The sequence below is a fragment of the Ischnura elegans genome, chromosome 6, assembly GCF_921293095.1.
Source record: "Ischnura elegans chromosome 6, ioIscEleg1.1, whole genome shotgun sequence".
Taxonomy (NCBI): Eukaryota; Metazoa; Arthropoda; class Insecta; order Odonata; family Coenagrionidae; genus Ischnura; species Ischnura elegans.
This window is the reverse complement of record NC_060251.1, coordinates 31,655,499-31,679,262: the sequence shown is the minus strand read 5'-3', so window position 1 is coordinate 31,679,262 and position 23,764 is coordinate 31,655,499. Positions and strand designations below refer to the sequence as shown.

General features: G+C 36.4%; 1 protein-coding gene across 3 annotated transcripts; it reads left to right on the top strand.

Moving 5' to 3' along the window:
- Positions 1-172: 172 nt before the first annotated feature.
- On the top strand, positions 173-18,348 carry LOC124160585. 3 transcript variants are annotated; one of them, XM_046536468.1, is made up of 7 exons: positions 173-189; positions 295-495; positions 588-851; positions 4,208-4,337; positions 13,725-13,866; positions 16,460-16,519; positions 18,078-18,348. In XM_046536468.1, the coding sequence occupies exons 3-7, from the start codon at positions 590-592 to the stop codon at positions 18,225-18,227; spliced, it is 744 nt and encodes a 247-aa protein (XP_046392424.1). In that variant the 5' UTR covers positions 173-189; positions 295-495; positions 588-589; the 3' UTR covers positions 18,228-18,348. The 3 variants fall into 3 exon arrangements, with proteins under 3 accessions (XP_046392424.1, XP_046392423.1, XP_046392425.1); XM_046536469.1 differs by lacking the exon at positions 173-189 and adding an exon at positions 208-223; XM_046536467.1 differs by lacking the exon at positions 173-189 and having other exon boundaries at positions 198-495.
- The last annotated feature ends 5,416 nt before the right edge of the window (positions 18,349-23,764 follow it).

The following is a 23,764-nucleotide window of genomic DNA, read 5'->3' as shown; positions in this document are numbered from 1 at the left end:
AATATATCACACATGTAAGTATATCCACAGTTGATTTCAAAGGAAGCGGCGGAAAGAGGCATATGTGGCAGAGTCATCTGTGGCCTCTTTGAAAACTAAGACAAGAAGTGGCAGGTAGCAGAGACATCTAGCGGTATATCTAGCAACCATAAGGCAACGCTGCAATTTACCCGCGCTTTCTTATTCACAGTTGTTCACAGTCAGTCAGTAGTGTTATTCAACGGTTAGCGGGTGTTTTCTGTCAACATGTTAATGCATTATTTAGGTAATAACAAACTCCTTTGATGTTTGCAGTTCTTCGCACTGTGTGGGCGCCTCCTGTTTGCATCCGGGAGAGGTTTCACTGTTTAAGGAGACCATTTGGTTTTGTTGGTACAAGTGTACACAACTCTATAAAAGTACGCAGTATCAGTGAAGGAAGATTTTCTTGTGAAATTTTAGAAAATTGTCGTTCATCATAAGTGCGTGTATGATACATTGTTTACGCTGCTTAAAGTAAGTGGTATTTTGATACCGTTGTCGATTGAATGCTTTCGATGATAGGTGAACTTTAATTGTTACTTTTCGTCCTACTGATGTCACTTCAGAGATGACGCGTCGACCAGCCCTGGCATCAAGTAAAGTTCGCCAGGTATACGATGACTTAGCAAGGGAGCTTAAAGAGATTGAAGAAGTTGCCCACAATGTAAGTTTGTCTGCCGCGAACAATGCTTCGAATGTCGATGCTAACTGCAGCGACTCAGAGGAGAAAATGGACACATCGTATGGATCTGATTTGCTGGATACTCTTGATAAGGAATTACAGCAGGTGTGCGGAAAGTTAGCGTGTATCATTGACAGTATTGGCCCAGGTAAGTTAAGGAAAATAATATAGCTTGCTTTAGGGTGAATTACACCTTAGTGAAGTGTTTACCAGATTCTGATAGTATCTCGAAGCGTGTGGGTCGAACTTAGCTGCGTCACTTCATTTACAATTTTCTTGATTGCGGTAATAATTACCTTGTAATTCATGATTTCATGGAATATTTTTAGACCTCTTAATCTCTGGCTCAGAACTATTAACAGATCAAAACACTGGGCTGTTCAACCTGAAGAAAAATCATCTGTATATGTGTGTACTTGTTTTAAGAATGATTGGGAATCCATGTAAGTCAGTACAAGCCAGGGTGTGACATGTTCTATTCAAAGTTTACTGTTGTTGTTTGATTTCCTAATTTATATTTGATGAGTTCATAAGAGGGCAGTCATGGTCTGATACAATTTGATGGATTTAGATGTGCTCTTCAGTATACATGTCAATACTGCACTATCTTTTGGTGTACCCAGTGGTAATCTACAGGGTTCCATCTCCGTCTTTTCACTTTTTTAAAAATGACATTCTTCTAGTGCAGTCTCCAGGCATTAGGCACTTGTTATATGCAGGGGATCTCAAATTATTTCACCAGGACTGAACGTCCACTGTCGAAGGTTATGATATTTTGTGAGATTAATCTTAGAGTACTGTTCAATAGTGTGGAATACTTTCTATGGGAAATATGAATCATCCATGGAGAGGGTCCAGCAGAAATTTTTAAGGTTTGCATCAATCAAGTTGCCTATTTCAAGAAAGAAAGGAGATTATGGCTCTGTAATGAATTTCCTAAACCTTGAAAGTCTTCGATGTAGAAGAAAACAATTTGGTGTTATATTCTTATATTATGTCCTGAACAATTGCATAAAATGCTCAACCTTATTGTCATTTCTCTCTATAAGGGTACCTTCGGTGTATACAAGACTGCACTTTGTTTAATGTTCCATATCTGCCAAATAATCACTCTTTCTACATGCCACTTTGCCGTGCAATGAGAGATGCTAGTGAAATCTCAAGTGACATAGACTTTTTTGCTTCTACTTCAAGTGCCTTCAAAAGATATGTGAGGAGTAATGTTATTGACTGTTTGCCTTTTTTATAAAGTCATATCTGGGTCGCGGTCCGTTTCACGCTTCAAGCGCCTCAGGTCGGTCCGTTTCACGCTTTGGAGGGCTCTGAAGCACAGGAGGTGGGGCCCGGGAGCGAGCATAAATTATCAACTTTGATAGCTCCAAACGCCCCAGCATTTACGTGAAGTGTTTGGAGCGAATGCGATATATCGTTTGCAATCATTCGAGAAATTGCGCCAATTTCCCATGATATTATCGCGGTTACTATGCACTGGTGAGATAAATAAATAAAGCTGTGGAATAGAAGACATTACCATCGTAGCTGAGAAAGGTTTTGGTTAATAATTGAAAGTAATGGAGAGAAAAATAATATTAAATGTGCATGCCCGATCGGTTAAAGGAAGTCGCCATGCCGTGAAGGGCCATCAAAATCTACAGAAAGTAAGTGAATACAAACGATGAATTATTTCAAGAGATGTTAATGACTTTAGCGTTATAGTTATTTATGATGTTTCTATTTAATAGTGTGTTTACTGTGACGATACTTTAGTTTATTGAATTAATTAGCTTAGAAGTCCCTAAAGTAACGTTATTTCTTGTGGTAATCTCTATCAATTCATTTTTCCCAAGCAATGCCAAAGAAGAGGCGAGTCGATGTAATAATTGAGGAGTTCATTAAAAATATCAACCAGGAAAGGAAAATAACAAGCGGGAGCGCGGAATAGAGAGGGAAGAAAGAAAAAAGGCGACGGAGGAGAGGGAAAAAATTAGATGAAGACAAGCGTCAAAGGCCCGAGGAGAAAATGGAATTGTAAAAAACAGTGATAGATTTGATGAAGAAACTAATTTTTTTAAATCAGTGACATTCTTTGATTGGGTTTTCATAATATTTTTAACGTAATTGATATGAAATAAGTAAGAAGAGTTTCAATGCATTTTTATAAGAAGTTCTTGTAATTTGTTATTGTTTTATAATTATAATGTATTTAATTTCTTAGATATATAAATGTAATTAGTCCTGAGGTAATTCATAATCATGATTATCTTCCTTTTATTCACCCCTCTCATCCTAATTATGTTTTCATTTAATTTAATCGGTACTCTTTCCACGTCAATTGGAGCTACATCGGGCGCTTCGCCTCCACTTTCTTCACAATTATTAAGGAGCGCACAACAAACCAAGATGAATACCGTTATCTGTTCCACATATAATTAATTTCTATTCGTCTCTTACTTTTTTATCATTAATTACTTTTCGAGCCTTCGAAAACTTAGCATTGAAGAGTTTCTGATGCAAAGTCATCCCGCAGTGTAGTTCATCTTTTCGTTTCGCATCAAGACCCGTAAAATTACTGAATCTCTGAATAGTAAACTCAAATGCTCATTGATTCCATTAGCAGAGTCTGCAATGATGTGGGTATCATTGGGAAGGGATTCCTCTTGATGGCTCAAATGTAAGAGAGCCGTGATTTTTTTAACACCCGCTCGTCATGAACGGTAGCTGCATTGCTCGCCACACGATTGATTTATTATTTTAAATAAGATCAGGCTTACCAATGACAATACTTAAAATTACTTGAGAACGTTAGTGCACTGTAATTCCCCACCACATTTTCTACGTAAGATAGAATCCGTGGCTTCAATGCCAGATTTCCCCTCGCCTCCATCATTTTAATGGCATAAATTACTAATAAATCCACCTCATCGACGTTTCCCAATTCCTCCTCACTCTCACTTGTACTAGCGTCATCACTCGTATCCGATTCGCCATCAAGAATATTTGTTAGCAATTGGAAAAAAACATTCCATTTCCGTGCGATTGAAGGTAAGATCGAGATGTCTGATTGATAACATGTTTATAAACAAACTCTTTCATTCAACAACTCCTTAGCAACCCAAGTCGAAATGCCCGCCGTTCTGAAATGCCGGTCCGTTTCACAGTCTTGCTTGAAGCGCTTCAAAGCGAAGGAATGAAACGGACCGGCCTTTAGAGCGGTGTCGCTTCAAATCGCTTGAAGCGTGAAACGGACCGCGACCCTGTATTCTTGTTTTAAATTTGTCCTATTCCTTTGTTACTACTACTATGATATTAGTATTATTTTGAAGCTCCTCATTATAACCTTGATGCATCATTTTTACTTGAAGTACTTGTAATCAATCTACAAGTATACAAAGGGTTTTTTTATCAACCCATTAAAAAATATATTATTATTAATACATTATTGTTCGATTCAATGCATAGTTGCCTTTACTTATTTCATTGTATTCTAATATTTACCCCTTTTAGTTATTCCCAGGTCTCAAGACCATGCCATTCAAAGTTACTTCATGAGGCTGGAGGAAGAAATTAAAAATATGAAGCTTATTAATGAAAAGAAAGGCCAGCAAGAAAAAGGATTCCGAGACAGGATTAGATTGTGGGTACCTACTCTTAGGGTGCGGTTATCTGTTATGTACTATGGGAGAAAAAGTATCACTACTTAATCACATAATTTTCTAATGAAACCTAATCAGTTTCCACATAAAATGGTATCGATGTAATTTTGTGGTATCTGTTATTCATGTTGAAACAATTGAACTAAAGGATAATTTATTACTGAGAGTCAGTGAGACATTTTCGAAGACTCTGAATTATCCATGTCATATTTCACTTTTTTGAGTCACTGAGAAAGGAATTAACTGCAGCCTCAATTTCCTCGACATTACTAGCTCATCTCGTGACTGGGCATTCAGTTTTGCTGTATTCAGGAAACCAGGCACTAATAACCATGTAATACATGTAACCCTCTTCTCCCGTGTTATCCCTTACCTTAACTTTGCTTCATGATTCCCTGTGAGTCGACCTCTCCCCAAACCTCCTCCTTCCCCTAATTCACTTCCCATGCTCCCAGCCAATCAGCCTGTAGACCAATCCTTCTCCACTTCCCCTTCCCCCTCCTTGGTTTCACTGCTTTTAGGCATATGTTCTGTAAATTGCTCACCGGATTGATGACAATTGTTCAACGAAATCATGGTCGTGTCATTAATCATCTTGTGGAAGTTCATATTTTTTGTCTTGTTGGTTCAGCATGAAATCAGTTTCATTTATGATTGCATATTATTCTTAGGCTGAATTCATGATGAGAGATTCATAAATTTTGCATTGTATTCCCATTTTTAGTGCACCTGTGAATGATGGAATATTGGTGGCTCTCCCACCTTGACACTGCTGGTCAATATAGTACTCATGAATAAGTTGATGCTTGCTTTATTTCTTTGAAACATTCTATTAAAAGTCCTGAGGTTTCTAGTTTCATGGCTTACATGTATGAAATGTTGAACCTTGCTCGAGTGCAGTGGTATCATGGTCCCGGAACACCATTCGGGCACCGGTTAATATAAGACATAATAGTCAAATAACACTATTATCAATTTTGTTGCCTCCAAATTTCTAAGATATACATTTGTAACCAAAACAAAAGAATTTTCAATGAAATATAAATTTATCAAGGAGGAATTAAAGTAATAAAAAAAGAGATAGAGTAAAATATCACTTCTTAAGAACAGTTAAGGAAAGTGCGTCCCTGCACTGCTAATTTTGCCATTATGTCACTGCTTGTGTGCCAGAGAATGTGGCTGTTCTGAAGAATATTAACAGGAAAGTTGGAAAATTTTTGCCATGAGACTGAAATAGAACCCTTTGGTGGCGTAAAAAATCCTTAATGACGAGTTTCACTCATTTTGAATTAGGCATAATGATAACATGCTGTAATGCAGAGCCATCATAGGCCCAGGAATGACAGCATAGTTAGATTTAGGATACATTTTCTCTCGTAGTGCATTAATTTTAATTGCTAATATGTAGTGCCTAATTCTTAGTGCATGAGTTGAAAAAACTAGATCCATACGTTAGTGTTAGCTAGTGACTGTCATTTGTAAAGTTCAGCTTAAGTGGAATGATGGACTCATCATAGACCAAGATACAAAGATCTATCTGTTCTCACTTGAAATAAACCTCTCATATCAACCATCTTTTGTGATGCCCTGTCTATGAAGAATCTTGTTCAGTACAGTCTAAGGCAGTAGAATATTAGTGATATGTCTTTATCAGTACATACATACTTTCTATTTTATATGTATATTCCATCTAAATTTTTCTAAACCATCCCCCTCTTTTTTATTAAGGCTGCCGGGTACATCGGGCACTTCCGAGATTTGGATCCTTTCCCCCACCCCTCAAAAACTCGGCCTAGTGGCTAGCGAGCCTAGCCGACTAGTAAGTGGCCTTGGACTCGAGGGAGGGCACGTAGGGGGCAGTGTTTAGGGAAGGGAGGGGAGGCGATGTGGAGGGGATGGGGTTTAGATGACTGAAATTTTGGGAACCCTCTCGCCAACTTGGGACTTGGGTCTGTGACTGTTGAGAGTGTCACCGCGCATAATCTCTTCGCCGCATGGAAGTAGACGTATCTCAAGGAAACACGGCGGTCTTCGAGATTGGGAAATGGATATTATTTACGGAAGTGTAGAGCACAGAGATTAGTGAGATTTCATCTCCAAAAACCCGGAAGTATTCAAATATTAAAAGAAAATTGATTTGGTTACTAATTAGAGTAATCTCCTGTAGTAGCGATATAATCCGGCAAGTAAGAATTGATAGGTACAATATATTCCTTGACATTTTTGAAAATATCGTTTGTTCTTCATGGTGTTTCAACCCGTCAAAATATCGTAGAGATTTCGTTTTCAATGAAAAACGTTACTCTCGATGCATAAAAAAATAAATTTCCCACTTTTTCCAATTTAAATACTTCTGGAAGAAGGTAAAATGTTTTTAACTTCTCCGCCATGAGGTTTTCCCATAAAGCCTTGTCCCTCTAATTTTTTTCTTAAATAAATCGACGTGGAGTACAAAAGAAAAATATACAATACCCCTTTCGTGAAATATTCTGTTTCCCCTGGATCTCATAAAAAACTTGTGATCTTCGCTTCAGATAAATATCCCTTCCCGAATTTCACAGTAATCATCAAGTGGAGAATCTCGGGAGGATATTTCTTCTACGTGGAGGCTGCAACTGGACGATAGGGATGACGAAGACGCGTGTTATGTTATTTTAGACACTTTTACAATTTTCATAAAAATAATTCGTACAAAAATATGTGTCAAAATTTATGTATTATTACTAAAGTAACCTACCGATTAAGGTAGGTTTGTAATGAGTATTTACGAAACATTCTGGCTGTACTTTCTCCTTTCTTGGATTTCCTCTTCAATTCACTATGAAATTCCTTTCCATCAAATCTTTTATTTCCTTCCTATCTCTCGTTTCCAAACATTCCCTCCTGCAACAAAAATTTCTCTCCTCTCGTACTATGTCCTACACTTCGTCGTTCCTCCTCGTCTCCGTCCGCTTCACTTTCTCCGTTCTTGTCCACTTACTTTTATCTTGTGTCACAATCGTAGCTCGTGAATCTTTACGAACCGCATAAATAATTAACCAATTTATTTTTATTTATCCGTGGAATCATCATTAAAAGCACATTTTACATTTCAAATAGATAAGGATAAAGTAGGAATCCCATTTAGGCCTTGCCTGTAGGATACCTCAAGACAAATGACAATACGAATTGAAGAAATGAGTAAGAGACCAGATACGAAACATAATTAATGCTTGAAAATATAACAATTTTTTATTAAATTTCAACCTGTCGTGCAAAAAAAATATATTGAGCATTAAACGCACCATTGACAAATGATTTTATTTGGATTTTCTTCATTAAGTTACCATTTATTTAATCTTAAAAAAAAAGAATGTTAAACTATTTGATTCTCATATACTTTCTGATCATCAAGAAAATAATTTTGTCTTACATAGACAAATGAGTGTTTGAACGGTAGAATTTGGCGTCGGCAAAATATAAAGTTTTGTTGGTCTTAAATTTAACACACTGGTTTCAGGTTCTTCTTAAGGTTTATATCCACTTATGGGGTAGAAAATTTTGGATACTTTGAAAAGGTAATGGTGACGTAAAGGGAGAACTGTAAATCTATAAATTTATAGGGAAGAACGGCTCAAATTATATTTTGTAGCAATCAGTCTATTGCTTTTTGGAGAATCAGCATCCAACTGCTCGAATTTTAATACCCCTCACCAGCAGATTATCAAGTAGTTTAATTATGATTGCACTAACACATTATTAATAGTTTCAATAAATTGTGGGTAACATTTATTGCGAAGGGAGTAAAACGTCGCGTGGATACATTTAAATTTCCTAGAAATTTGGTTAACTTAATTATGACTTTAGTCTTCTTGTGAGTAATCCTCATTCCATATCCATCGCATCTTTTGTCTAATGCATCCACTATAGCCTTCAGCCCTCTCGCTGACTGGCTAATCAACGCCTGATCGTCCGTGAACCTTACTGATTTTACATCATCCCTCCCACTTCTACTCCAGTTCCCAACTCATCCCACGCTTCTCTTGCCATCACCTCAGCATATACTCTAGAAAGCAATGGAGATAGTGAACAGTCTTGCCTTACTACTCGGCCAAAGCTTCCCTTCCAGTTTCTACGTCCGCCACCTTCACTTGCGCAGTCTGGGCCATATGAAGATTACAAATGAGTCGCCTATCCCTCCAATTGACGCCTATTTTCTTGAGAATATCCATAATTTTGTCCAGTCCACCCTATGAAATACTTTTTCAAAATCCACGAAGAGGACAAACACAACCTGATTATAGTCTAGGTTCCTCTTCACCAGCGACCTCATTACCGCAACTGCATCTTCACTTACCTTTTCTGAATCCAAACTGATCTTTGCCCAAGTAATTGATAGTCCCTTTCTCTATTCTTCTCTCTAATATCCTCAGTACCACTTTATCCTTATTGTCCACTGCCGCGAAATCCTCCCGCCAAGACCCTTCCTCATAAATCTTGCGTACTAGTTCGAATAACCTTCTCTTACCATTATAACCTAGATTATTCTGTAGCTCACATGGGATATTATCCACCCACACCTTTCCTAGGTTTCATATCAGGGAGAGCTCCCTCGATTTCCATGTCTTAGAAGCGGCCTCTTCCTTGGCTCAAGATTATGCTACACCACTGCCCCTTCTACATGTTAAATATTTCCTGCCTGTTTACGCTGTCATGCAGATCCTCCTCTTTCCCCATCCTTTCCATTTTTATCATTAATTTTTGACATGGCCGCCAGATAGCAACTTCACCTTGACGTACAACTCGTCTACCTCTCGTTACTTCTGAATCTTTTCCATTTCCTCGCAGTGTCTCTCCTTGTTTTCCGCCAATTCTTTCTCTCTTCTTGGTTTCTCACCGTAATACATGATTAATTTTACTTAGAATTTTCCCTGCACTGTGTCTACATTCTTCCACTCCCTTATCACCGCAATTTCTTTTTAGTTTCCTTCGTTATCCAAGTTTTCTTTGCCATACGAATCTCCAGAAGTTTCTAGTAATCTCTCCTGATATTCCCATTAATGTTTCAACGTTCTATTTCCTCACCTCTATTTTTTCACAAGTCTTTTGAATATTACGTTTCGTTTCGTTCACCTTAGGGAGAATGCGCTAGATTTTTCGCCATTCCTAAACGCCTGTTTTACTATTATGTGGTCTTTCTGGTGTATCTCCGTATCCCTTGAACTCTTCCTGGTGGACTTTCGCACTTTAGGATAATTGGACCAGGCCTTTGTGATAAATAACTTGTTTCTCCTGCAATATTTTATTGATTTCTCTCCCCGATCGTTTCGCGTTCCCTAATCCAAAATCTCCTATTTCGTAGCCCTTCCTCCCTCCCCAACTGAGGCGTTATAGTTCCCCATCATTACTTGATTTTTTTAAACCAGGGATTTCACTTATTATTACTATTACCTCGTCTACTTTTTTCTCCATATGAATGTTAGCGGACTTGTAGACTTGAGCTGCTACTAGGTTGGTAAGTCGTGCCGCAAGCTCTATAACCAGAATCCACATCGCTTACCGGATTTATTAATACCGTTGTCTTACTCAGCTTCCCAATTAATACTGAAGCTACTTTTGAAGTTAACTTTCCTCTCTACCATAACATATAGCCACCATATACATGTGAGATGGGAGAGGTGGAATAAATTCTACCAGCATTATATGTGCAGTTTCTGCGTCAGATTTTGTTTTGTTGGTCTGCGGAGTATCTTCTAAATCTGTATTTGTAGCATCCCCGGAGTCACCATAAATATTATCAATTTGTTCATTACCATGTATTACAATGATGCCCGCTATAAGATGGATAAAAATATTGAGTTATCAGTGCCAGCAATAAAATAAGTTTCGAACAAGGGTGCAATACCACTTCACCAATGCTTTCTTCATGAAAAAAATATGCTTTCTCTTCTTTGCTTTTTACTTACATATTTTATTTTTTCATCTGTTAATGCAATATGCATGGCGGTACTCTGTAAAGAAAATTTTTAAATCCCTTTTCAAATGCAATTCCCGACAGAAGTCTTTCATGTGAAAACTAACGAAGCATATCTATCGCAAAAATCAATTTTATAATTCTTTTTACTATTTTACTTTTATAAAATGCTACAGAAAAATTAATTAATAAATATCGATGCACGACGGACTCAATCATTTTCGCTATTTTCAGGCCGTATATCGTTATTGGACGTTGTTGCCAATGTTAGAATGGGCGTGAATGTTCACATAATCTATGTGCGCATAAAAAGTTTGTTTTTAAAATTGTTAAAAAGTTATTTTTATAGGTGCATATGTTCCTTTGCTCTTCTGGAGACGATTACTTATTCTACCAAAGCTTTCAGTTCGAGACGTGAGTAAAAAAAATATAGCGTTAAAAAAGATGCTTTTTGCGGCGTATTTACTGCAAATTTTGGCTTCGCAGGTAAATCGACGAAATTGTGTACGAGAAGGTGCACATGTTTTATTAATAATAAGAGATTATAAATAAAATTCTAGAGTAAGGAAGGGCTGCCAGAGGTGGAAGACCAAGTGACAACATCAATGGACACACGAACATCAAGTCAGTCTTCCGCCGCCTACGACCTAAGGCCCTGTGATGTGAACCATAGAGTTATTATACTCTTAGATATGAACGAGCGGTTCAAGATACGCTCATATTAGCTACCCTGTTTTAGCACTTGCGTGATTTGAACTTATATTGTCTCTGAGGAAGCGTCCAGTGCAAGCATATATTCCAATGACTTCTATCCCAGATTAAAAAATTCTTCGGGCAGTTCCAATGCAAGGGAAATATAAGATTATTGCGATAAAAGAAATAAGCATTTGTCATAGCGATTTTATTCCAATTTAACCAGAAGTCCTTCATTCGATACCCGTGAAAATGTAACATTATTTGAAACTGATGCCCATTCTTTCGGTTTGTAAGGCTAAGTTCATAATGATGGAATTGCGAGCGAAATTGTAGTAAAAACCAAGGGTCTAAGGATTGACGAGAGACGAATAAGACAGTGGGTAGATGAGTATCAAATTATCGCATTTTTATGCAGCAAAATATCAAAATATGCGGTGTTGCGTAGATTGAGATGACGGAATCCTTTCCTCATTCGTGCATCCTGTTGCCTCTTTCAAAAATTATGGATCCCTGAATCAATGATATAGTGTGCGATATGATATTCTGTTTAAGTTTAAAATAATGAAAGACACTAAACTAGTCCTATAATATTTTATCTATCTCTAAGTATCCAAAAAGCGACACTCATTCCACTGAAAAATTAGACCATTACCTTGTATGTAGGAACCACGAATTCGATAATGCTGCTATATCTTATGCATTATAACTTACCTATCTAAGTTTCCGTCTCAATTGTTCAAATAGCCAAAAAAGACGTCAGATGTAGAAAAATCTATTTTAGAGACCGTAGAGTGCAAGAGTGGGTTGAAAGAGACCGATTTCCTAAATATTTTCCTGGCAATTGACAAGCACCGTAGAATTAGCATAAGTTTTTTTTATGAGTTAAGCAAACCTATTGCAATGCATCATGCATAGTACAAGTTGTCCATGAGTTCTTGACTTGCACGTTAGAAAAAACTTCAATTACAGAAAATTGAAAATTTCGGTAATAGAACACACGGATGTAAATATGCACGCTGGTACACGATGCGTAATCTATGACGTGACACGAACTATCAAGAATTATATTAGTTACATAGTTTTAGGCATTTAAACTAATGAATTTCTTAAAAATAAACATTCGAGACTCACAAATCTAAAGCTAATCTTTTATTTTAAGCAGAATTAATATAATTTATCTTATTTTTCGTATAAAATTATGGCAAGGGAGATTGCACCGAAGAGAGGAAAATTTTACCCTTGAAATGTACTGATGTATCAGGGTACAATACAGTACTGAAGCGGATATAAACTGACCAGCGTCATTTGTAGCAATCCTCCCCGCTGTGAATAAACCTGCATTACCGATAGTAAATGTACGAAGTACATCTCCACGCATGTTATGTGGGAAATGCGTCTTAGCTGTATTCATATGTCTTTTTGTAATAACATCGGAACAAAAGATTCACGGAAAAAATCATCATGGTATGGCAGTATTTTGGTAAAAAGATCATGCATTGTTAAATATTATGTGGCGTTCTGCGCGTCTACCGTGAATCAATTCCTGTCCCAGAGCATGTCGTTGAACTAGATTAAAATTCGGCTCTGAAGCGCGTATCACACGTACTAAAGCAACCCTCACGCAGCAAGAGCAATATCATAACATTCTACTCGGCGGCTGGGCGGCTGCCGGCGAACTGGACTCCGTGCAAGCGTTGTCCCCGTTGTCCCCCTCCATTTCCCCTTCTTCCGCACGCTGAGACTCGCTCAGTGGTTGAGGGCGATTTGAACGGGAGAATGTTGCTGCCGATGAGAACGCAAAAATAGCGTGCAGAGGTTCGAATAGATTGACTTAGTGTCGCTATTATGAGGAGTATATTATAATGGCATGGATTAATATGAAGATAAAGGATTATCGTTTAAAAAGACTGTAAAACATTTTGGGTTCCGTCATCTTACACGCCGTAGCAGGCAGCCAATTTAGCCGAGTTTAGTGTTTTTCCGTGGTCAATATCGCAGCGTGAAAAACGAGAAATGAAAAATTACGACGATCTTTTCAAATATCGATGTTTCTTCTTCGTAAGTAAGCATTCAAATGTTATGTGCATAGAATAACAGAGGCCTCAGACGAATCTGCCCAGACGTCTGCAGCGTAGTTTTTGGTCAAGGTATCCGGGAGCCTTAAGAAGATGCAGATTGGCCTGCAGCCAAGTATAGTGTCATTGACCTGAGTGAGTTCAATTGAAGAAATGTCGGCCATTTTGAAATTTTAGCTGCTGTTAAAGTTGATGTACCTATACGTGATGTTTTAATATATAAAGATTTAATATATAATTTTTGGAAACTCGGTGGAGTTATCTTGTGAAAATTTTACTGTTTTTCTATGCTACATGTGTTGAGGTTGTTACCAACTTTTATGTGGCTAATCATTTGATGCATAAAATTCTTCATTGACAGTTAAACGTCAAGTCCTGATTCTATGCATCAAGTAGGGCCTCTCCGCTGTCTACTTATGGGGAAGGCATGGCTTTGAGCTCTTTATTATTTGTGCTCATAAATTATGGAACAACTTGCTGAGAGAGAGCTTTACTTAAATTATAATAGTACTTGCTCTTGCCATTCTCATTTTAAGTCACGACTTGCAGGAATGAGAAGATTCCAGACCTCTAATCTATATCACATAGTTTTGCTCTTAGTGCAGAAATTATTTTTAACATATGTTTATTCTTTAATGTTTAAGGCTCCAGTTGCAGAAGAATTCACTTGAAAGAGCTGTGATTGGTGCTGAAAAAAGGTTAGCCGCTGATGAGGAGGAAAGTAAGAGGGCTGATGAATTACTTCGCTGGGTACATGAAGAATTTGCTAGAACACGACAAGACCTGGTATGTATCTTTCAAGTGAACTAGTGAAATGAATTGGCTTATGCCGATAAGTTTCAAAAAGAAGTGTGGATATATCAAGGACAATTGGGGGCCCTCGGCAGGGGCTCGTGATGGGACCCCCCTTACCCTGGGGGATTCGGCAGTCCTCCCTAGGATATTTTTATGAAATTTCATGCCCGGAAATGGATTTTGCCACTATTATGGCACTTTAGAGTCTGATAAAAGTAAGAAAAAATAGCAATTAATTAAGAAAGACTATGATGAAAAGTGAGAATTTCACAGCTTTTAAAATTTAATAATGCATTATGCTCGTGCAAAAAATCCGATTTGTTCATTGCGGGTGACTCCGTAAAAGTTATCACCGTGGCTAGTCCCAGTATACTTAAACATGCATTATAATTCAATTATGTATTAATTAAAGTATTTTTTACTTGAAACTGGGCTGTACTCTTGAAAAAATATAAAATAAACTTTTCAAATGACTCTTTCAAAAAAACATCAAGTTCTCTTTTATCTTGAGACACTTATTTTCGTTTTTACATGCATAGTCTTATTACACAGAGTATGTTGTAAAGGAAGCAACCAATGTAAAGGTAGAATTTCATAACGGCAACAAAACTCTAGGTCGGCCAAAAACTCTGAGTTTTTTTTAATACGCCTTTCTTATACGCTTCACAATTGACGCGAATGTTGCAGGGGGGCCCCTATACTCAGTGACCCTCTGCGATGGCCGACCTGGCCAGACTGCCCCTGGGATGTATGATTTCATGTAGATTATGGTCGGTTTTTGGTGATTTTTAGCCTCTCACTCCTAACGTTTACAGCTGAGGTATATCCACCCTGTTTCAGCATTTAAAAGTTTTGTCGGCTTTTCAATTTCAATTCAAAAATGTTTTCTCAGTTGTCCTGTGAGTTAATTTTTAGGGACCTGCTCCAAATTAAGGCTAATACTCTTTTTTATATTTCATCCATATCTCTGCTGGCAACATCAGGGCTAATTGGTCCTCCCTTTCATTTTATCAAATTGACAACCCCATAAGCTTTTCCACTATGGGGAAGTACATACTCGTGCCAGTTTTGATTCTTTCATAGGTTTTTATGGTAACGTAAATGTCTAAAATCAGTCAATATTGACTGATTCTGAGGTTTTGACCAGTGTTTGTTTTTTTTTTTTGTGATAAAAAAGTTTTGAAAGCAATCTTGCTTTTGTCTTCAAGAGGAAGGTGATGATATTGGATATTTTATTCCTTTTTAAGCCTAGTTCATGATTAGCGTCAACTTGAACTTGAAACTCGAGTTGAGCACATGGGTTCTTGTGGATGGGTTTACCTACTTTTGCATGAAACTGTTATTACCTACATACTTGAACCATTGACATTAAACTACAGCTTTTCTACCTTACTTACCCAAAGCTCAGCTTTGTACATTTCTTAGGTGTGTATGGTAAATCTTTCATTTTCGCCCATTTTTGTGCTAGCTCTCACTGCTTATTTTCCCTTCCTGTTTTTTTTCTGTGGGATTAATTTGTATATTGTCTATTTGTATATTGTCTCTTACTGTCCTGTATTATTCTACCCAATAATCGGGCTTAAAACATACTCTGTATATTTCTTCAATTCAATAGTACATAATTCTTGTAAAAATTTGTACAGTCTCTGCTTAATTTGTGCCATAATAGTTTAGGTATAAGGTAGAGTTTTAGATTTTTTTCACTAGAGGAAGAAAAGAGGTATAATCACTGCCCATTAAATATCTCACGGCCTCCTTAATTCATTAAAACTTAGTATTTATGTCAGAAGTAATTGTGAAGTGAAGAACTGCACAACATTTCATGTGACAAAATACTACTGTGAGAGGTTTTTTTTTTCATGTAAGTCATTTGAAAAAATCCTGGCTAATACAAACTGAAGGTTCAATTGCTACATTGTATTTAAAAAATGATTGAGAATACTTCAACACTGAAAAAGGTGTATTATGAAAGCGATTGTAATCAAATTAAAATTAACAGTTAGGCTAAGGTTATATACGCTGATGTAGGAATTCATTCATGTACCTTTCTTTAAGAAAATCAGAATAACAGCTAATTAAAGGGTTCAAATGGCAATTTTTCACTAAGTTTTAGGTGTCAATTTTTTGAGATGGAAAATGTATGAACAGATGTTTTTTAAGACTTGTTTTTATACTTCATTCTTCAAAAAAGTCTGAAAATGTAACCATAGATACCACATTTTTTCAGTAGATATTTTTTTAAGCATTAAAATAACTAATTTTGCAATACATATATCATGAAGCCTAAAATTAATCATTTTCTTTTGAAATATTTTTTTGCTTTTTACCTACAACAATACATTATATTATCTATATTTTTTCAAGAGCATGGCAGAGTATTTTTCCATATTAAAAAGGAAAATTATGGCACCATAAGCACCAAAACCATTTGGGTTAATAAAAAATTGAGTGGATTTGTACGGAGTGAATATTTCTCCCATAATTGGAATTTTGTTAAGCACTCTATTTCTTGATAATAATACATACTCCAGAGTAATGATATGGTTGATTTATTTATTTTCTTCATATTTTCATGTCTTGATAGCATTACGTCCTGTCAGAACTTTTTCCGGATGATGGTGAAGATATGAAGAGACTTTTAGCTGTAAGTAATATGTTATCTTGAGAGTAATGACTGTTTAGGTTGTAAATTGTCTTATAAAATGCCTTAAGTTGATCCAATTTTCTATGAATAATTCTCAGAAGTATTCTTTTGCAAAATTGGAAAAATAAATTTCAGTTGCAATGCACCCAACAAAATAAAAATTACTCCTAAAAGTTGTATTTCAGAAGCAAAAAAACTACTCATGCAATTTTCATACAATCAATCTTAAATTGTTTGAACTCTGTTGTTCAACTGTAAGGGGTCATTAAGTATGTATATACAGTGGAACTTGTTTAGTACGTTTCTTAAGGGACCACAAAAAATGAACGTACTAACCAGGAAAATGTGCTAACGAGGAAAGTAAATAATACCAGTCAGGGTAATTGCAATCTGTGGAAAAGTCATCATAATTACAATTACTATCGGTAGTTCTCGTAGGATCGCCTTCCTGAACTCTTTTCACCTTTAAAATCACGAAAATGAGCGCTACATTGAAAAACAATACCATGTGAATAAAAATCACAATGTTTTGATAGGTTTCCCGAAGACAATTACATGAAAACGGCGTCATTTATCCTATATATATTTATAGAAAGAGGACAGGTAAAGCTAAGTCATTTCTTCTTTCTCACAGCATACTCGGAGAATATAACAACAACCCTGATTATGTCCACTGGTTGTTTGTAAGAATCACAAAAATGGGACAAAATTGTATTAACCTTAAATTACGGCGACAGCCGTACACATTTGCTTCTGAAATAAAACCATATCGATTATTATATCGATTAATAACACGCAAGATTATTATATTACGACGTAATTACAAGAAGATTTTATATTACACAGTTGAAATTTACTTAAGAAATTTGTATAATGTCGTCTGCTTACGTGCCGAGATAACGTATTTTCAAGCTAAGCTTCGCGTGGAGATCCAGAGCATCGTCTGCTCCCGCAGCAGTAGTCAAATACGCTAGACCTAATCTAGACCATTTAAAAGGAGGCAGTATAATAATAATTGTAGAATGTTATCTCTTTTATTTCTACTGTTACTGTAATAATAAGTTATATCATGAATTCGGAGGTTTACGACCCTTAAGAAGATACTAGAGAAAGAATTGCGGGTTGCGTCACGGCAAGCAATTGATCGTACTAACCAGGAAAGCGCAATTTTTTCGAATGTACTAACCAGATGCTTTTACCTGTATTTTGTTCGGATTGTACCGGGACGGAGAGAAATCGCCGTACTAAGGAGGAAAACGTACTAACGAGGAACGTACTAACCAAGTTCCACTGTATTTACTTTTACTGTATTTGTGGTATTGTCCTGGCAAATACTGATATATTGTACCTTACATTAAGGGTTTTTAACCCTAAGCAATGAATAAGTTCATTATTATAAATTGAGTAAGAGTTCATGAAGAACACCTCACTCCCATTGAAAGCTGGACTCTGTTTTTTCTCTGAGGAAGAGAGTGAGGTTTTTTTATGTACAATTTTTTGGAATTTACTGTCACATTCCTTTCTTGGTATAGCAAGAAATCTTACAATTTTATTTCAGGAATTAACTGCTACTCGTGATTCGAAAGATCCAGAAAAGAAGTGGACTGACCTAACTCCTTACGTCAATGCCCATGTGGAGCTGCTTCTGAGAGAATTTATCATTGAATTGAATCCCACAGATAGTAAATTAGGAAGGTTCACTATTTGATGATTTATTTAGTTAATTATATTTCTACAGTTATTGATTAAAAACTCTGTTTTAACTGCTTTTTTTATTGTGATACTAGAAAGTATTTTGAATACATTAAAATTTTTATTTTTCCACTTTCTTTATTGATTTCCTTATTGCTAACTGTTTATTTCTGAATGTAATCCCCATTCCAGCTTTTGATGCATGATTTTTGGTAAAACTTCAAGTGGATTGTTAACCTTAACCTATAGCCGCTGGATTGAAATGTCCACTTCTAGCACTTCACTGTTGGATTATATTCTAATCCTTATATTAGATACAGTATTAGTACTTATGCACATATGTATGTACAGTAAAACCTCTTTACATCGTAATGGAGGGGACCAAAATTAGGGCAATTTGATGTATGGAGGTTCACTATGGAGAGGTTTTAGTGATAGGCACCATTTTTTCATATCCTTTGGAAATGAAAGGTACTGCTGTCTTTTAAACCATTATATTTATGTGTTTAAACACACATGCATGCATCAGTGAACAAATATTTATTATTTAATAATTAGAGAAAGTGAGCGCTATGGCATGGTTTTTTACGTGATTCGAGAGAAAATGATGTGATCTCTCTCAATTCAACAGTCACGTAAAATGATTAGGATTGTTGGATACCTTTTTTCTTATTTACTGTTAGGTATACTCTCATATTGAACAAAATGGCCACAACTAATGATTAAGGTGAAAATTACAGCATAATAAGATACATAGGTATATAAGAAAAAAAAAGAGTGAAACATTTATTGCTGAAAATGTCATTCCACGTACGTAATCGCGGCTGCATTAATGGTCTCTTGTTGTCTAGGTACAATTTGCGGAGGTAGTTAGGCCGTCTCGGGGATATCTCCTTGGTATGATAAGTGGAGGTTTTACGATATAAACAGGAATTTACATGTAAATCAGACGGGACCGTAGGGGTGGTATGATGTATGGAGGTTTATGATGTAAAGAGGTTCACTACATACAGGTTTTACTGTATATTCAAACATCCTGAGAGTCTTTATGGGCATGCAAGGCTAAATCAAGAGGATAAATTGAGGTGTTAGTCATCATGATTCTCATGACGCTCTGTTGAATATATCTATCCTCAAATTAACAATATAATGCCTAAATTGATGATCAATGATGACAAATACCGTATAAGTTCTTTCCCATGTTAATAATGCGTAAAAAATCATTTTCAGTTCTTCAAGGTTCATTTAGTACCGAGGAGAAGCATATTTTTTCTTCCAACTCTTTGCTAATTTTGAATAAGTAAGAATCAGAAATTCTGATTTTATTTTTAATCCACTCTTTAATTTAGAAGTTAAACAACATATCAATGGCTAAGTTCTAACAACACGTATCTCAAATTCGGCCGGTTTGAGACGGGTATCTTTAACAAAGTGTAATTACATTTTAAAAATAAAATACAAGCAAAAAACAACTCCTTGTTTGCAAATAAATGCATCTTTTTCAGTTTTATGAACTTTTTCTTCCTAATTTCAGTGCATAAGTAAAATACTTGTTTAAAGATCCTTTTAATTCGTTAATTTTGATACGGCCATATTTCAATGAATATTTATCACACAAAAAATTTACACAGAGCAAAATCTGTGAAGCTCTAGATGCTGCAATTCGATATGCTAAATTCTTTTTGGTTTTCCAGTATTTTTGGGATTATTTTGACAATAGTGCATTTTTTACGAAATTGTAGAAAATCTGTTTTCACTTTTTGCTCCATTTTTTTTTAAATTGATAAAACTTTTATGATTCGCTTGTAGTACCGTAACCCCTTTCAATTTGATTAATTTTCTGATTATCGTGCTCCTAATCTCTATTTATGTTTTCTGTGGTTCTCTTTTAGTAGTGAAATAATATTTTGTAATTTGTAATAAACGTAGAACCATGAAATAAAATGTGGTTATTAAACATGGAGATCACAGCTATCGCTACTCCAATTAAATCATTTCAATCCTTTCAATGCATCATGTTTCATAAAATATATGAATTATTTATATATTATGCATGCTTTAACATTTTTAAGCTTTCAAAATAATTATATTGTTCATCGAAATAGTGCTAAAATTATGCGCAACCGCGCAATGATGAGCGGATCTCGTCATCGGATTTTTATGTGCCTAAATCCCCCCCCCCCCTGGTGGGGGGGTTTAGGCGCAACTAATACTTAGGGGTGGGGGTAATGCATACCCTCCAGGGTAAGCAGGACTTGCTGGGGTCCTCCAGAAAAATTTTAAGATTAATAGTCCAAAATGGTGAGTTTTACGGCTTTCTGAGGTATATTAGATTAATCCTAACACTATTCTATAAGTAATCCTAATCCAAGTAAGTAAAATGGATAAAACAAATATTTCTCCGAGCTCTGGGGGGAAGGAGTTTTATCCTCCAAAAACCCCCCCCTCGCTGCGCCACTGCGTGGTGGACTTCATTGGGAGTCTAGAAGTACTAAGGGCTCAGCAGTAGCGGTTACAGAAAAAACTCAAGGGGGGGGCAAAAAAGATATCACACCTTTCCTATTATCGTAATGAAAAATATTCAAGGTACATACAAAGTTTAAGAAATTTTTATTTAAATATATTATGCATGTATACAAGACAATGTCATATTATTGTATAAAATAGTTACAATTGTGGTCCTGCAATGTGGATGGCCCCGCGCGCACCCCTCGCATGCGTGTCCGCCACTGGGGTTCAGATATTTCAGTGCCGTAGGTATTGAGGAAAAAAGTAGCGCAACTTCCAGAGCAATCACCGTCCAGCTACACAGCATGGACTGGGTTGTCGGGTTGTTTGTGATGATTGGTGTTTTAATGTGATTTTTTGCATGCCAGTGAAATTACCGAGAAGTTATAAATTGTGAATTCTACTAAAATGTTCGCCTCTATGGATGTACTTCAATTCTGGAATGTGGAAATGATGACCTATTCAGTGTACATTGTTCTAACACCATACTTACAGTGAGTGATCCGGAAGATTGTGAAATAGTATTAAATTATTGATACTGCAGTGTTAATACTTAAGTTGTTCAATTTTCAACGCATAAAGATTTTAGAATGTTGAAGCAATAGTTTCATTAAGTCTCAGCTATGCAGAATCAGTTTAAGAGGGTGAACACAACATCAAATTGTTTTTTAATTTCTTTAAAATGTATTGATGCCCAGCAATCGATAATTTGTCGGAATGTCTAGCAAGTATCGTTTTCCTAGCATTGCAGTATTGAAGGAGTGCATTTACCAACGCGTAAGGATTTCTGAACCTCGAAGCGAAGACGTTTGGAGATCCATCGGCTTACTGTCATTTGAAACAAGTTCATGGGGGCAGTGGCGTAGTGAGGGGGGGTTTTGGGGGTTAAACCCCCCCCCCCCCCCCCAGAGCTCAGAGAAATTTTTAAGTTTAATCCGTTTTACTTCATTTGATTAGTATTACTTATAGAATACTGTTAGGATTAATGAAATATCCCTCCAAAAGCCGTAAAACTCACCATCTTAAAAATTTTCTGGATGAGGGCCCCCGCACCTCCCGCTTATCCTGAAGGGTGTACAATACCCCAGACCACTAAGTATTAGTTGCGCCTAAAACCCCCCTGCCCCTTCATCGGGGTGAGTAATGATTTTTTGCCTACTTTTAAAATATATTGCTGCTTCACTAAGCTTAAATCAATAAATTTATGTCGTAAAAGAGGGCTACGTTAAGCTAATCCTATAAGCCGCGTTTGCACGATGCATTTATCCGTGCAACTACGTGGCTGGACAAAAGCTCGAATAGGTGCATGAAATAAGAACAGGGGCTATACGATATTTTCTGAGCACATTGGTGCAATTTTGGTTATTAACAATTGTGTAATTTTGATGGTTAATGAGTTTGCTCACCTACGATATGTAGTGCGGGTCTCGCACGGTGCAGGATAATCTTAAATATGTATGGCTGGTCTTGCCCCTGGCAGGATACTTATTTATTCAAAGAGGAAACTCATCCAAGCAACAAAAATTCTGAATTAAATTATTTTTACTGCTCAATATTTTCATAAAATTAACTTATTTATCTTACGGGTTTAGAGGCAATGCAGCGACACGATAAGTTTATTCTCGTCGCAGTAACTGTTGCAGCGGGCTGTGAGGCGACAACCACAGCAGACAACTCTTGATGAGGCCCGCAGAAAAGACGTCCATTTTCCTGAAATAATATGAGGGAAACAATCGTCAATCTCTGGACCAGAGACATTTTGGAGTACGCCTCACCGTCGCTCAAGCTTCTAGAAATACTGAAGTCATAGAATTTGGATATTTTAATGAAAGAATTTGCTGTTTCTTCTTCAAGATTGAGAATATCTATATTACATTAACCCCGTGATCAGAAATAAATAAATGGAGAATTCGTTTATCGTGGAAAAATATTGTTCATGACAGAAAAAAGCTGAGTTGAGAGTATATGAAATATAAATGCATGCTTCCTTCCCCCCTAACCCCCAGCACATGTGAACCTGCCAAGCCTAAATACTTACGAGACCGAGTTGGGTAAATCGATTCCCCTAGAAGGAAATCTATCCGCGATATTTAGCAATTACTCTTAATGCTCCAACTGCTTACACCAAAATTTACTTTTATCAATTTTACTTTCTGATAACACTGGACATTTTTAAATAACATCACCAATACTTATAACTGGAAATACAAACTCATGTTTAATGTAAAATATGGATCATGATATGAACAAATTAAGTGCAGAGTACGTAAATATGTGGATGAACATCATTCATATATACGTGATAATATTTCAAACGTAGGTGGTAAAGTGGCCGGCTACCAATCAAGAAGGCTTACAATCAAGATATTTCTGAATCGATTCCAAAGGCAGAAAAGTTCATTTCTATCTTCATCAATCATTGTAGGCACTACAATTGTTTCCGCAAGCATATCTCTTCACTGAATTTTAAATTCCATTATTTTTAGAACCTCACACGTAAATACTGGAAATTAAAAAATCTGGTAGTGGTAGTAGTGTTGCCGCGAGACTCGAGACTGTCTCGTCTCGTTTTCGCTGAAGACGAGAACGATGGATAGAATTCGAGACGAGACCACTTTTTGGCGAGACGAGACGATACCACTTCCAGAGACTCTCATAAGTCTCTATATACAGATATATGTCCCCAATGGTAGAGCTGTGTCCCTTAAACCATGCACTGCTAAGACGAAGTCAATTTTCATATTTTAATTAAATTTTCAATATAATTCAATAACTTATCGATAATTATCTAACTATAAAAAAGGATTTTTGCCGAAAAATCAGTTTCTGAATGCATGAGCGTGATCTCTGGAGATAAGAAGTAGTTAGCATAGCCAATGATATAGTTAATAGCAATAGGAGTGTTAATGGTCGACAACTTTTCCCTGCTTTTTTGCGATAATAACCTTGGAAATTTATCCAGAAAATTTTGGACTATTTTCTAAAGTATTCTCGCATATAAGTAAAGTATCCCACAGCGGCACTTGCAATCCTGCTTATAGTTTG